Below are 13,810 nucleotides of genomic sequence, written 5' to 3'. Positions count from 1 at the left end.
TGCAACCGAACAGCTCCACCCAGCCAGGTAGAAAGCTTACAACATCAACTTTTAGGAAGATTTGGCTCTCAACAGCTAGCAAGCTCAAGTTCAAATTTGTCAAAAAAGTGAATGTGTCAAAAAAAAAAAGAATGGTGTGTGTGTGTTCTAATGTGTAGGTTCAAACGTGCCAAAAAAGTTTTGAACATCTGAACCTACAGGTTGCCTGTTCTGGTTGTACTCCAAACTGAATGAAGGAATGCTTGGTGCAGGAAAAGGGTATAATTCTGCTGCAATATCCAGGGCCTCAGGGCCACTTTTGGGAAACCGCTGGGTATCTCCTCAGCTGATATTCACACAATTCATTTTCCCAGAAAGGAACAGACAGGAGGGGTCACACTGAAGTCATTCACCTGCGTGAATTTGCCCTACAGGCAATTCAAGTGGCTGCTCTGCTTAAGTAACTGATGTGGTGCAGCGACTTTTGGAGCAGTGCGCACACGTGAGAGATGCCTGGCCTCCTGAACACATACAGATTTCTTTAAATTCCCAAGCAGCATTAACACCTAATCTTGCCTGTTATCTACTGGATTCAAATGACCGGTCCTCACTCTGCGATGGCTTCTTTGGTATACCAGATATCAAGTCAGACTGGTTGCCTAAGCAACCTCCTGTCTTGTGGATTAGAAGAAACACTTCTCACAGCATCCGGGTTAATTAAGCATTAAGCTATATAGCACGTTAAGGGGCTTTTGCTGTAAAATAATGTTCGGGGAGTGTTTTGTTATGAACACTCTCCAGGACCCTGCTCTGGGTTCCTTTAGAAATATTCAAGGACTCAGAATATGAGTTCTGTTTCCTTATCACATAACTGGGTGAGCTCCAGTCACGTTCCCTCTTAAGATGAAATTTTAAAATGCTGGCAACGTACACAGAATGGAGAACAGAAGGCGGCTTATGTCTGCTATCTACTACATAGGATGGCTGAGACCTGCTACTTGATGAGCGTAAATGACCATTTATAAGCTGGCCACTTTCACAAAGCTGCCAAGCGGTGTGGCGAACATTTTAACACTTGATCTGAGGCGAATTCAGCTAATCAATCATACACCAACTGTATAAAACTACCTGGACAGCAGATGCTTTTATTCTGCCCGACGTACGAGAACATTATGACTTCTCTGCTTAAGAGGCCTTCCCTTCCTGAGAGTGGGAGCACTGATATCATCTGCCACCGCAGCACCAAGTTAACTACCCTCCTTGCTCTGGTCCATGAATGGGGGTACATTAATGAGGCTTGTGACAGATTGGAACACAGAGAGCAAATACAAATGAGAAAAATAACCAAGCAGAGGACGGATATTATTTTCTTTGCTGGGGTTTCAACTTCATGTGGGCAGTTTAAACGGTAGCACTTTCTTGCAGCAGCAGCAGCAGCGCATGAGGGGGGAACAGTGGCAGCGATGCTCCCAGTAGCGCTAGTATGGGGAGGGCTGCATTTCCCTGTGGGCCAATCACAGCAACCCAGAGTTCCTCCAATCTCACTGCAACCTCAGCCCATCCATCCTCACCAGGGGCATCACCACTGCAGGAGGATGCCACTGCTTGTCCTCATGTGACGCTGCTGCTTCCTTGACTACGGAGGTGTCATGATGAGCTCCTGAACTTCATGATTTAGCACTGCACTACTATTCTCCACTCCTTCATGGATCACTGCCTTGTTGTGGCAAAGGGGATTGAATAACTCAGAGAAGCAATGAGCTATGCCATGCAGGGCCACCCAAGATGGACAGGTCATAGCCGAGAGTTTAGACTAAATGTGATCCACCTGGAGAAGGAACTGGCAAACCACTCCAGTATTTTGCCAAGAAAACTCCATGGACATAAAAAAGGAGAAGCTTTGAGAAGAAAGTGAGAGTTTCCAAAGCATGCTCTGCTTCATGGGGTCACAAAGAGTCGAACATGACTAAGATGACTAAACAACAAAACTATTCTCCAGACTTCTGGTCACATGTAGAAGGAGAATACTCTCTCCTCAAAGTTCACGTGGCTTTAACTCTGCAAATCTTGGTGAATTAAAGACTCCGCTGCCCACCCCCCAACTTAGGCCTATATATTTTTAACCTAAAAAAAAAAAAGCATACTTTTTTAGCCGTTAGAATCCACACTGCCGTTTTATTTTGTTTTCTAATGTGGCCTATATTTTAAAACAATTTTGTACTGCTGCCATTTTAAACACCTAGTTTTTGTTTTCAGATGCATTGTGTTTTTATGTGTGGGCCAATGCCTAAAAAGAAGTTTACAAATATAAATGTAATATTGCTCTTCTCCTTCGCGACACCTGGTATGGAAAACAATGCAAGGACCCGGTGACTTTTAAGCATCCTGGGCTGCAGCCCAAAAGTCAAAGTCAGAGTTAGATCAGTTGAAAACGATGGATTTACGTTAGTCACAACTAACTTAATACTTAAGGAGGGACTCCATCACACAGCGTATAGTGAAATTATGAAATCTGCTTTCACAACACCTAGTGATTGACACCAAGTTGGTTTTAAAATGGGATTAGAGAAATCTGTGGAGGATAAGGCCATCAATGGCTATATTACCTCCCGTGTCAGCGGCAAACTGCTTCTGCATACTGGTTGCTGGGAATCGCATAGGCCATCTAGTTGGCCACGGTAAGAACAGGATGCTGCTCTAGATGGGCCATTGGCCTGATCCAGTGGGGCTCTTCTGTTTTTATATTCTTATGTGGCAATTGGCGGCACGGCACTGCATTTAACTTCCAGCCAGCACCTGAAAGATCACTGTGTGTGAATTTTAAAGATGGAGCCTCCACCTGAGAACTGGATTTGGGTTTTACCGGCTCTGTCCTTGCAGTTGTTTTCAAGACAGCTGTTGTTGTTTTTAAAAAAGGATTAGTCTGCATGCAGGTAGAGCAGTGCGGCATTTGGTCAGAATAGCATGAGGATTCAGAATAGATACAGCTTGTTATTACGGCCCCCTCATCCCTATTACCTCATCGGCCCTGTTGATGCTTGGAAATGGCTTCCTACAACTGCACAGCGGTAGCTTGGCAGTGGGTGACCATCTGCTTGGCACACAAAATGTTCCAGGTTCAATCCCTGGCATCCTCCAGGACAAGGCTAGGAATGTCTCATCTGAAATCCTGGAGAGTCACTGGCAAGTCAGGGTAGACAACACTGAGCTGCACAGACCAGTGCTCTGACTCAGTAAAAGTCAGTTCCCTGTGTTCCTAAGCAACAACTTCAGGCCTGCAGTTTTGCAACGTCTTCAGGTTTGCAGTTTTGTGTGTTTTAACAACATAATCCGCCTGCAGGTTTACTCAGAGGTTTGCTGAACTCTGTGAGGCTTACAGCCCAGTAAGTGTGCTTAGGAGTGAACCCTACACTCACTTCCCACGGAGTGAGTCTCATTGAACGCAATGGGGTTTACTTCTGAGTATACCTGTTTAGGATTCCGCTGTAAGCCTTTGAAGCAAAGTCATATCTGACTGCATTAGGGTGCAAGTGCTTAGCTTATTTATCTAACTGCATTTAAAACCTTCAGTCCTTGTTTTGTTCAAAAAAGAGAGGGAATGAACTGGTAAGCTGTCCCTCAAATCTTCAGTGACATCTGCTTTGCTGCAGTAATACATTCAAATATGAATAGTTTAGAATAATTGCTTGCACGTGTTCAAGTCTAACATACCTCACAAACTCAGGCCACAAGGGCTGGTTTGCTTTTACTATCAGATGATATAGCAAGCACTTGAGATATTTGTCTTCCCCCCGACAAGAGAGTAGACACTTGCATAACTACAATGGCTGTTTTCCTTCATGCCTGCCAAGATTGCAAGTTTTGTTTCTCTGCCAGGTTTTCGCCGCCGCTAATACATTTATTCCTCCTATTTCATTCTTTTTATGAATTGCTTGTGCTCTCATGTTTACATTAGCCATCAACAGCAATCAAGTAACCATTTATATTTTATTCACAATCCTATAACAGCTCCATCACATTTTTTAAAAAATAAAAAATGCCTTCTCATTTAGAAACAGGGAAGGGGTGGGTGGGAAATCTGCAGTTAAAACTTTACACCAAATTTATGCTCGAGAAGCTTTGCCTTTTGATTTCAGCAAGCGATAATTCCCTGAATTCAAGGGACATCTAGGTTTGATCCTGAATACATATATATGGGGTGAGGTAGAACTAGGGCTTCCTCTCTGCTCAGGGACAGAGCGAGGTAAAAGGAGTGCCCTTCCCTTTTGTTCTGAAAACAGCCATGATGTGACCAGGAGCCCTGCACATCCCTGAGGAAGCGTAAGCAGGCAAGCCGGACCCATTCACTTAAAACAGGAGGGCCACAGGATTAGCAAGTAGGTGGCCTAATCTGAATACTTGGAAGCATAAAGGACTCTTTCTGTAGCAACAAGAAGTTGCTCCTTCTAATCATCTCTGAGCCCCAAATGTTTGCACTTAATTTTTCACAATGTCTTTCCCTCTCGCAGGTGTTTTATTCTTCAAGCCTCATCCACTTTCTCCCCATCTTTCCTCATAAAACGTTTCTAGAAGAAAACAGCTTCAGCTCCTGGTTTGGGGGAGCTACAAAAGGTGAGGCTGCTGAAGACCATCTAAGTTCCCAAGTGTAGAACTTTACACTTGTCCCTACTGAAATTCATTTTGTTAGTTTGTGGCCTGTTCTCCAATCTGTTAAAGTCATCTTTAATCCCAATTCTGTCTTCCGCGGCATTCGTGACCCCTCCCAGTTTGGTGTCATCTGCAAATTTGATGAGCATCCCCTCAATTCCTTCATCCAAGTCATTTATAAAGATGTTGAACAATGATGTCCCAGGACAGAACCCTGCAGCACCCAACTTGTCAATTTTTCCCCTGGATGATGAGGATCCATTAGCGCAGGCATGGCCAAACTGGCCCTCCAGCTGTTTTGGGACTACAACTCCCATCATTCCTAGCTAACAGGACCAGTGGTCAGGGATGATGGGAATTGTAGTCCCAAAACATCTGGAGGGCCAAGTTTGGCCATGCCTGCATTAGTGAGTACTCTTTGCATTTGGTCAGTCAACCATCTACAAATCCACCAAACAGTTACCTCATCCAGCCCCCATTTTACCAGCTTCTCAACAATAATATCATGGGATACTTTTTTAAAAGGCTTACTGAAATCAAGATACACTACATCAACAGCATTCCCCTGATCCACCAAGCTTGTAACAATCAAGCTGCTTTGTTTGCAATAGATGCATGTCTCATAATTTCCTGCTAAAATCCTATACCTTTTCATACCACATATATTCTGAGTTTCTATTGTCCTATTTTCGTTGTGCTATAGAACAAGAGTGCCCCTCCATATGGCAATAATGCAGAAATATTGCATAACAATTATGAAAGCAAAATGGCAAATGGATGGTGCGGTATACATCCAATACTAACACACTATTTTTGTGTTGATGACATGTTGCAGAAATTACCTGCAAAAAAAGCATACAAGCCAACAAGCAACAACCACCCTAGTGGGGCTGCCATTGTTCTTTTTTTTCCAGCTTCTGTATTGCTGAACAAATAATTCAAGAGACTAATTAGTTTCCAAAGGGTTACTCTTAAACAAAGGAGATACACAACTTCTTCATACAATGTGAACTTCAAAATTCATTGCTATAAGATAGCCACTTTAAAAGAGAATCAGAGCAGATAGGCCTATCAATGGCAATGAGTCTTGAGAACTTAGTGGAACCTCCACATACAGAGGCATGCCACCTGAAATTAAGGAATACTAGGGACAAACAACAAAAGGAGGCCTACACATTTGTGAGCTCTGAAAGATATCTGTCTTTGCAAAATGCTGGACTTGGTCTGATGTTTCACTTCCAGTCTGATTGTTTCATATACTTTTTTAAAAGAAGTCTTTCCTAATATAGTGTTTTCTGTTGAGCTGCCATGTCTGAGGGCTGTTTTATGCTCAAAACAGGAAGATCTGGGTTCATGGGAGAAATCACAGAAATTATCCATGCATCTGCCCATGTATAGCTAAGCAGAGTTAAGTGACAGCGTCACCTCTCTGTTTCTAATGAAATAGTACATCTACGTCTAATCAAATCAATGACATTTCCAGCCAAGATTAAAATCCTCATGGTTGAGTTGCCTTTTACTTTGCGGGAGAGGGCCAGGCAGAGGGTAAGCGAGGAACCTTATCTACCTTTCAGCTGCAACCTACCATTTGTTCCCCACAGTAAAACAACTCGATTCAGAATAAGTCATCTGAAAGACATAACCTTTGAAAGTTAACGATTCTTCATTGAGCGGGGCTTAATATACAGATTGCATAGGAGGAAGAAGTACAGTTCTGCCCTTAAACATTTTCAAAGTGGAAATTAATGGGTAAAATTATGCCCTGCTCCTATGGAATAACACCCAGAGGCAAGGACGTAATACGTGGAATACATATCGGCTTCGCACTGCTTCATGGGAAGGCCAGTCCTGATTGTTCGGAATATGGAAGCATCTGCCATCTATGGAATCGACTGCCTTACACAACAGTTTCACACTGCATCATGGGAAAGCTGCTTTAGTCCTTCTGAGAGTACTGTTCCACAGCTAAAGGTAAAGGTAAAGGTACCCCTGCCCGTACGGGCCAGTCGTGTCCGACTCTAGGGTTGTGTGCCCATCTCACTTAAGAAGCCGGGGGCTAGCGCTGTCCGCAGACACTTCCGGGTCACGTGGCCAGCGTGACAAGCTGCATCTGGCGAGCCAGCGCAACACACGGAAACGCCATTTACCTTCCCGCTAGTAAGCGGTCCCTATTTATCTACTTGCACCCGGGGGTGCTTGCGAACTGCTAGGTTGGCAGGCGCTGGGACCGAGCAACGGGAGCACACCCCGCCATGGGGATTCGAACCGCCGGCCTGACGATCAGCAAGTCCTAGGTGCTGAGGTTTTACCCACAGCGCCACCCGCGTCCCTGTTCCACAGCTACTGCTATGCTATTTACCACAATGGTATTATTAGTTTTTCTTAATGTTGGAGGTACAGAATTGTTTTGCAAATAAATAAATAAAATCAAACCTTGCTGAAGACTGGACAGCTCAAAAACAAAATATGCAGTGTAAGAACCCTTGTTGTAGAGAAATGACATAAAGGAGCCAAAGGGCAATTGCAAAATGTATTTAATAATTAAAAAAATATATTACTAAAGGAAGATGTGCTGCTAGCAGCGAAATTAATAAAACCTCTGTTCATTCATTTTTCAAGCCCTTCCCTAGGTGCAAGATAATGTAAGCAACAATTGCCAAGCATCATATAATAAAATTGCTTCACTGTATGCAAATGTAGAGGAGGGGAATGTTAGAAACACTAATATGTAGCACTTATTTATGGGCAGCGTCAGTGAAGTCAACGAAGAAAAACAGAACATATTGGATAATAAGCGTCAGTAAGTTGCACGGGCTAAAAAGCATTCAGCTGAAAGGTTGCAGGATTTCCATCCCATCATATTCCGGTGGGACTTGCATTAAACTCACAGCAAAGACTCACTTTTTTGTTAAGGTAGTACGGGTCGAGATCCTCCAAGGGCTCCGACACCATTCCCGGAGGTATGTCTCCATAGATAAAGGGCAGTGATTTGCCAGCCTCCAAGTCACTATTGGGTTTTGGTTTGTTTTCATCGTCGTCGATGTCTTTGCGCTCTTGTTTGGGCTTCTTCGCTTTTTCCTCAGCGATGCGTTGTTCAATAGCTGCCAGCGATTCTTTCGTGAAAAAGCGGAAGCTGTCAGGTCCTGGTGGTACCAGCACTGATTGCGCCATCTTTTCATCCTGCACTTCTTAATTACAGTTGTGTCCCATGTATAAAAAAGTGCTAGGAGACACAAAACATAGGGGTTAGAGAGAGAGAGAGAGAGAGAGAGAGAGAGAGAGAGAGAGAACTTATTGGATTTAAATCCCGCCCTTCCTCCCGAAGGAGTCCAGAATGGCAAAAACCACCCCAATTTAGTTCATAAAGCATTTTAAAAACGGTCAAGACATTCTAAAAACAGTTACAGTTAAAAACATTGCTTTATCCAGTGATCTCAGGATTGCCATGAGCAGCATTCTTTAGCCACCAATGGCCTGGGTAAACATGAATGCTTTCCAAATGCTGGAAGTTAATAATGGTGGTGACAAACTCACCAAAGAGGGCTTTCCACAAATGGAGAGCCACCACTGAGAAGGCTCTGTCATCGGTCAACACCAAATGAGCAGGCCCCAACGGCTGCATCAACAACAAGGCCTCATCTACAAATTATAGGGTCCAATATGGTTGATACTGGAGAAGACACACTTTTAAGTAATTGGGTCCCAAGCCATTTAGGGATTTATATGCAACAATCAACACACTAAATTGGGCCTGATAGCTCACTGGTTGTTTTGATTGATTGATTGATTGATTGATTGATTGAATTTGTATACAGTTGTACTTCGGAAGTTGAACAGAATCTCTTCCGGAATCCGTTCGACTTCCAAAATGTTCGGAAACAAAGGCGCAGCTTCCGATTGGCTGCAGAAAGCTCCTGCAGCTAATCGGAAGCCGTGTCAGATGTTCGGGTTCCAAAGAACATTTACAAACTGGAACACTCACTTCCAGGTTTGCGGTGTTCGGGAGCCAAAATGTTTGACTCGCAAGGCGTTCAGGATCCAAGGCATGACTGTACTGCCCTTCATCCAAAGATCACAGGGCGGTTCACAACATAAAAATATAAAATGAGAACACAAAATACATAATAAAAATAATAACATAACAAAACCAATACTCTCCCCTCCCCCCCAAAAAAACCAACCCACATTTAAAAGGACATAGAATGTTAATCAGCCAAAGGCCTGGTTGAAGAAGAACCTTTGCCTGGTTTCTAAAAACTTATCAAACAGCTTGTTAGCTAGGTAGGTGGATGTTTTCCTTTGCTGTAGTCCTCGCCTGTAAAATGAGGTGTAATCATCTATATCACAAGGATTTTAAGGGAATAAAAATAACATTCCTAATAAGTGCTATTTTATTATTCCCATTACAGATTAGAAATCAGTACAGTTTGCAAAATTCACTCAAGCACAACAACTCTATGCTAATAACACAGTAGCACATGGTCTCATCAAGCTGCCCATTCACTAACCTAGCAGCATTCTGCAGCCGCTGGACTGTCTTCAAGGGCAGTCCCACGTGGAGCACACTACCGTAGTCCAAGCAGGTCACTAGAGAACGGACAACTGAGGCCAGGCTATCCCAGCCCAGGAACAAAAGTTAGCTGGAAAACCAGTCTAATCTGGACATACACATTCCTAGCCACAGAATCCTCTTGAGACATCACTGACAAAGTGGGATACAGGAATAATCCCAGATTATGAACCCATTTTTTTCTGTGGGGAGTATAACTCCGCCCAGAACAAGTCATACATCCTAGTTCCAGGATATGGGAACCACCCACCTTCCCACAGCAGTTTTTTTCTTATTGGGATTCAGCCTCAGTTGATGGGCTCCCATCCAGTCCAGAGCTGGATTTAGGGGACTGGAACCGATTTGGTCACACTGGGTGTGGAGCCTCAGGGGCACCACAACTATGATTTGGAGTGGAGCAAGAGGCAGCACACCGAGTTTGGGCTCTGCACAGGTGTCCACTGACATCTGAGACCCCGAGGTCCACTACTGAGTAAAAGGCTGAATTCTGGAATCAGCAAAATAATAACTGAGTATCTTCTCATATTGAACGCAGTGCACAGGATCAAACTTGTCTTTCTGCCTACTACAGAAGTGCATAGCATATATGCATATACCCTCCAACATTTCTCTGATGAAAATAGGTCCTATTCTATTATTAGGGACGCGGGTAGCGCTATGGGTTAAACCACAGAGCCTAGGGCTTGTCGATCGGAAGGTCGGTGGTTGGAATCCCCGCAATGGGGTGAGCTCCCGTTGCTCAGTCCCTGCTCCTGCCAACCTAGCAGTTCGAAAGCACAAAGTGCAAGTAGATAAATAGGAACCGCTCCGGCGGGAAAGTAAACGGTGTTTCTGTGCACTGCTCTGGTTTGCCAGAAGTGGCTTAGTCATGCTGGCTACATGACCCGGAAGCTGTACGCCGGCTCCCTCGGCCAATAAAGCGAGATGAGCACCGCAACCCCAAAGTCGTCCACGACTGGACCTAATGGTCAGGGGTAACTTTACCTTTATCTTTATTCTATTATTATTATTATTATTAATAATAATAATAATAATATCATTATCATCATTTTATTTATACCCCGCCCATCTGACTGGGTTGCCCCAGCCACTCTGGCTGGTTTCCAACCCATATACAGTGGTACCTCAGATTAAGTACTTAATTCGTTCCGGAGGTCCATACTTAACCTGAAACTGTTCTTAACCTGAAGCACCATTTTAGCTAATGGGGCCTCCTGCTGCTGCCACGCCGCCAGAGCATGTTTTCTGTTCTCATCCTGAAACAAAGTTCTTAACCTGGGTTAGCAGAGTCTGTAACCTGAAGTGTCTGTAAACTGAAGCATATGTAACCCAAGGTACCACTATAAAAAACATAACAAAACATTAAACATTAGAAACTTCCCTATACAGGGCTGCCTTCAGATGTCTTCTAAAGGTTGCATAGTTACTTTTCTCCTTGGCTTGGAGGTCGCTTAACTCCATACCCTCTGATGAAAAGGGATGTCCTAAGGAAAAGTGGGACATTCTGGGGTCAAATCAGAAACCAGGACAGATTCTGTAAATCTGGGACTGTCCCTGGAAAATAGGGACACTTGGAGGGGCTGTAAGTTATACCCCCTCAACCACCAGGTCAAGCAGTTTTTGTCCTAGGAAAACAGCTGCCAGACATAAGTGCCCTGAGGCGAGGGGATTTTCTACGTGTAGTGATGGGGGCAATAGCTGCCTATGGTGACAAAAGGTCACCCCAATAAATCTGGCAAATAGTCTGGCAGCTACCTTTGCTGGTATGCTGAGTCAGCTAAGTTAGGAAGTGTTTTAAAAAGAAGCATTTCCTATTATTAGAGAGCTGGAGGGGTGGGATTTGCGTCATTTCCTGTTCACTGCCACCACAGAGAGGCCATTACTGTCACCTAAAAGATTCAGTAGGGACGCGGGTGGCGCTGTGGGTTAAACCACAGAGCCTAGGACTTGCCTATCAGAAGGTCGGCGGTTCAAATCCCCGCGACGGGGTGAGCTCCCGCTGCTCGCTCCCGTTGCTCGGTCCCTGCTCCTGCCCACCTAGCAGTTCAAAAGCATGTCAAAGTGCAAGTAGATAAATAGGTACTGCTCCGGCAGGAAGGTAAACGGCGTTTCCATGCGCTGCTCTGGTTCACCAGAAGCGGCTTAGCCATGATGGCCGCATGATCCGGAAGCTGTACGCCGGCTCCCTCAGCCAATAAAGCGAGATGAGCGCCGCAACCCCAGATTCGTCCGCGACTGGACCTAATGGTCAGGGGTCCCCTTTACCTAAAAGATTCAGTGGTATGGCACTCCTGCTGCACCCCGAGGAATGTGATATATATGCATATATTCACTACGGGACGCAGGTGGCGCTGTGGGTTAAAGCCTCAGCGCCTAGCACTTGCCGATTGAAAGGTCGGCGGTTCGAATCCCTGTGGCGGGGTGCGCTCCCGCTGCTCGGTCCCAGCGCCTGCCAACCTAGCAGTTCGAAAGCACCTCCGGGTGCAAGTAGATAAATAGGGACTGCTTACCAGCGGGAAGGTAAACGGCGTTTCCGTGTGCAGCTCTGGCTCGCCAGATGCAGCTTTGTCACGCTGGCCACGTGACCCGGAAGTGTCTCCGGACAGCGCTGGCCCCTGGCCTCTTAAGTGAGATGGGCGCACAACCCCAGAGTCTGTCAAGACTGGCCCGTACGGGCAGGGGTACCTTTATTCACAAAGAGCAAGGAATAAGGCTTGGACACTTGAATACAGCACCGTCCCGCCGAAAAACTTTACAGTACATAGATTTAGGGATGGGAGGAATCCTTAATTGAATTATGGGCTTGCTATAATAACAACAGTCAAACCCTATTCTTAAAAATTAAGCCTATTACTTTCAAATGTAAGCATTTTATTTTTTTCCTCCAAGAACTGAGAATGGAAATCTTTTCAACGCATATGTCGCTGAAAAATAAAAATAATCCGATGAAAAAGATGCTTAAAGCTTAAATCCAAAGCGTAATCTGTGCCACATCCTATTTTTGTTTTTATATACATATATATAAACCAACCCAACCACCCTGAATAAGCAAAGCACATTATCCAAACAATTAAATAGTAACAGCAACAGAAGATCAACAGCTTGAGTGCCAGATGATCTATCGGAATAGCAATGAAAAGATGAATATGGCACGCGGCGAAGGAGTCTGCAGCCTAAAAAATTATCTCCCGCCCCCAAGGTATATACAAAACAAGTGTCCCTCGGCTTCGCGCCTCGGAGTTCTCCTCTTTGGGGATTAGCTGCAGCCTCTCTCTCCTCCCTCTCAGTCTCCAGTAACACGGACAAACACACCACACTCCTGCAGGTGTGCACCAGGAAAACAGGTTTTGGTGCTGCGGACGAAGCGCACCTGCGGCGCCTCCGATGTGCAAAGGTTCTCTGTCACAGGCAAAACATGCGCGGTCCAAAAAGGCGGCGACGGGAACGCCAGCAATAAAAATGGGAAAGTGGGTAAAAAACCATGTCTAGGAAACAGCGCGCGCGCGCGCGCACACACACACGGTCCTTTTGTCAAGACTGCAGATGCATAAGTCATGCATTATTACCCTTATTATAGGATCGTTCACTTATGGGGGTTTGGCGCACGATCCTCGTGAAGATGCAGCAAAAACGCCACCATCCCTTTTTCTTCTTCTTTATTTTGTTCGCGGGGGGGTGGTGATGGGGTGGGGCGAGTAGTGATGTTGCTTTTTAATTATTTTTTTAATGTGATTCTCCTTCTACAGACCACACCTAACTTCCTGCTTAAAGGATCTTGGTTACTGAAGTAAAAACGAGCATTTCCTGTGCAAAAAAGGGACCACTCGGCGCTAGAAACTCCACAAGGTGGCGCGCGCCCGCGACCGCAAGGCGTTGGGCGAGACCTCTTTGCGGGGGACGCTGGAAGAAGCCTCCCAGATCTGAGTGTTTTTCAAGCCCGGAGGCTTTTGGGTTTCAAAGGAAGGGTTTTAAGGGGGAGGCGTTTTCTTGCGCTCCCCCAAAAAGCTCCTTAAACGATGCGCCGTGGTTCACCAGAAACAAACAAGAAAGATGTACGTGAAGCTGATTAGCAGACGTGGGTGAACGGAGCGGGTAGTTTGCAGTTTGAGGATCAGTCGGAATTAATGTGGAATATGGCACGGTGTTTGGAGGGCTTTCCAGTTCAAATGTGCATGGGGAAGAAAGAGAAATGAGGCTCAATCTCAAGGTCGTGGGTTCGAGCCCCACGTTGGGCAAAAAAAGATTCCAGCTTTTAAGGGGGTGGACTAGATGACCCTTGTGGTCCCTTCCAACTCTACAATTCTGTGGTTCTGTGATTCATATTAAGATGCTCCAACATGTTGCCACCCACATCACACAGGGGAGAAAAAACTCTTTACTTCTTTAACACTATGTATAATGAAGTATGGGATTCGCTGCCACAAGCTGTGATGATGGCCTCTCCTGCTGCCTGCAGGAAAAGTCACTGAAATTTGTAGTAGCGCTGAAACTTATGCCTAATCTTTATCCTCCCGTTGCTTTTACATATAGATTGGAATACACGCTGTAAGCCATCCGTGCAACTGCAGACAGCAGCATCTATTTTTGTGGAGGCTTAAGTTGTGCTTCTTCATT

The 13,810-nt window shown here is 45.0% G+C and overlaps 1 protein-coding gene across 2 annotated transcripts in view; it reads right to left on the bottom strand.

Moving 5' to 3' along the window:
- Nucleotides 1–13,810, bottom strand: part of LOC310827438 (sodium channel protein type 2 subunit alpha) — a 96,343-nt gene that overhangs the window by 50,386 nt on the left and 32,147 nt on the right. For both annotated transcript variants that reach the window (XM_083703475.1, XM_083703476.1), the window contains exon 2: nt 7,528–7,849. In XM_083703475.1, the coding sequence (XP_083559601.1) occupies nt 7,528–7,797 (270 nt within the window). In that variant the 5' untranslated portion in view covers nt 7,798–7,849. The remainder of the gene's footprint in view (nt 1–7,527; nt 7,850–13,810) is intronic.

This window comes from Podarcis gaigeae, assembly GCF_964106915.1.
Source record: "Podarcis gaigeae genome assembly, chromosome: 1".
Lineage (NCBI taxonomy): Eukaryota > Metazoa > Chordata > Lepidosauria > Squamata > Lacertidae > Podarcis > Podarcis gaigeae.
The sequence above is the reverse complement of the archived record's forward strand: the minus strand, read 5'-3'. Positions and strand labels throughout refer to the sequence as shown.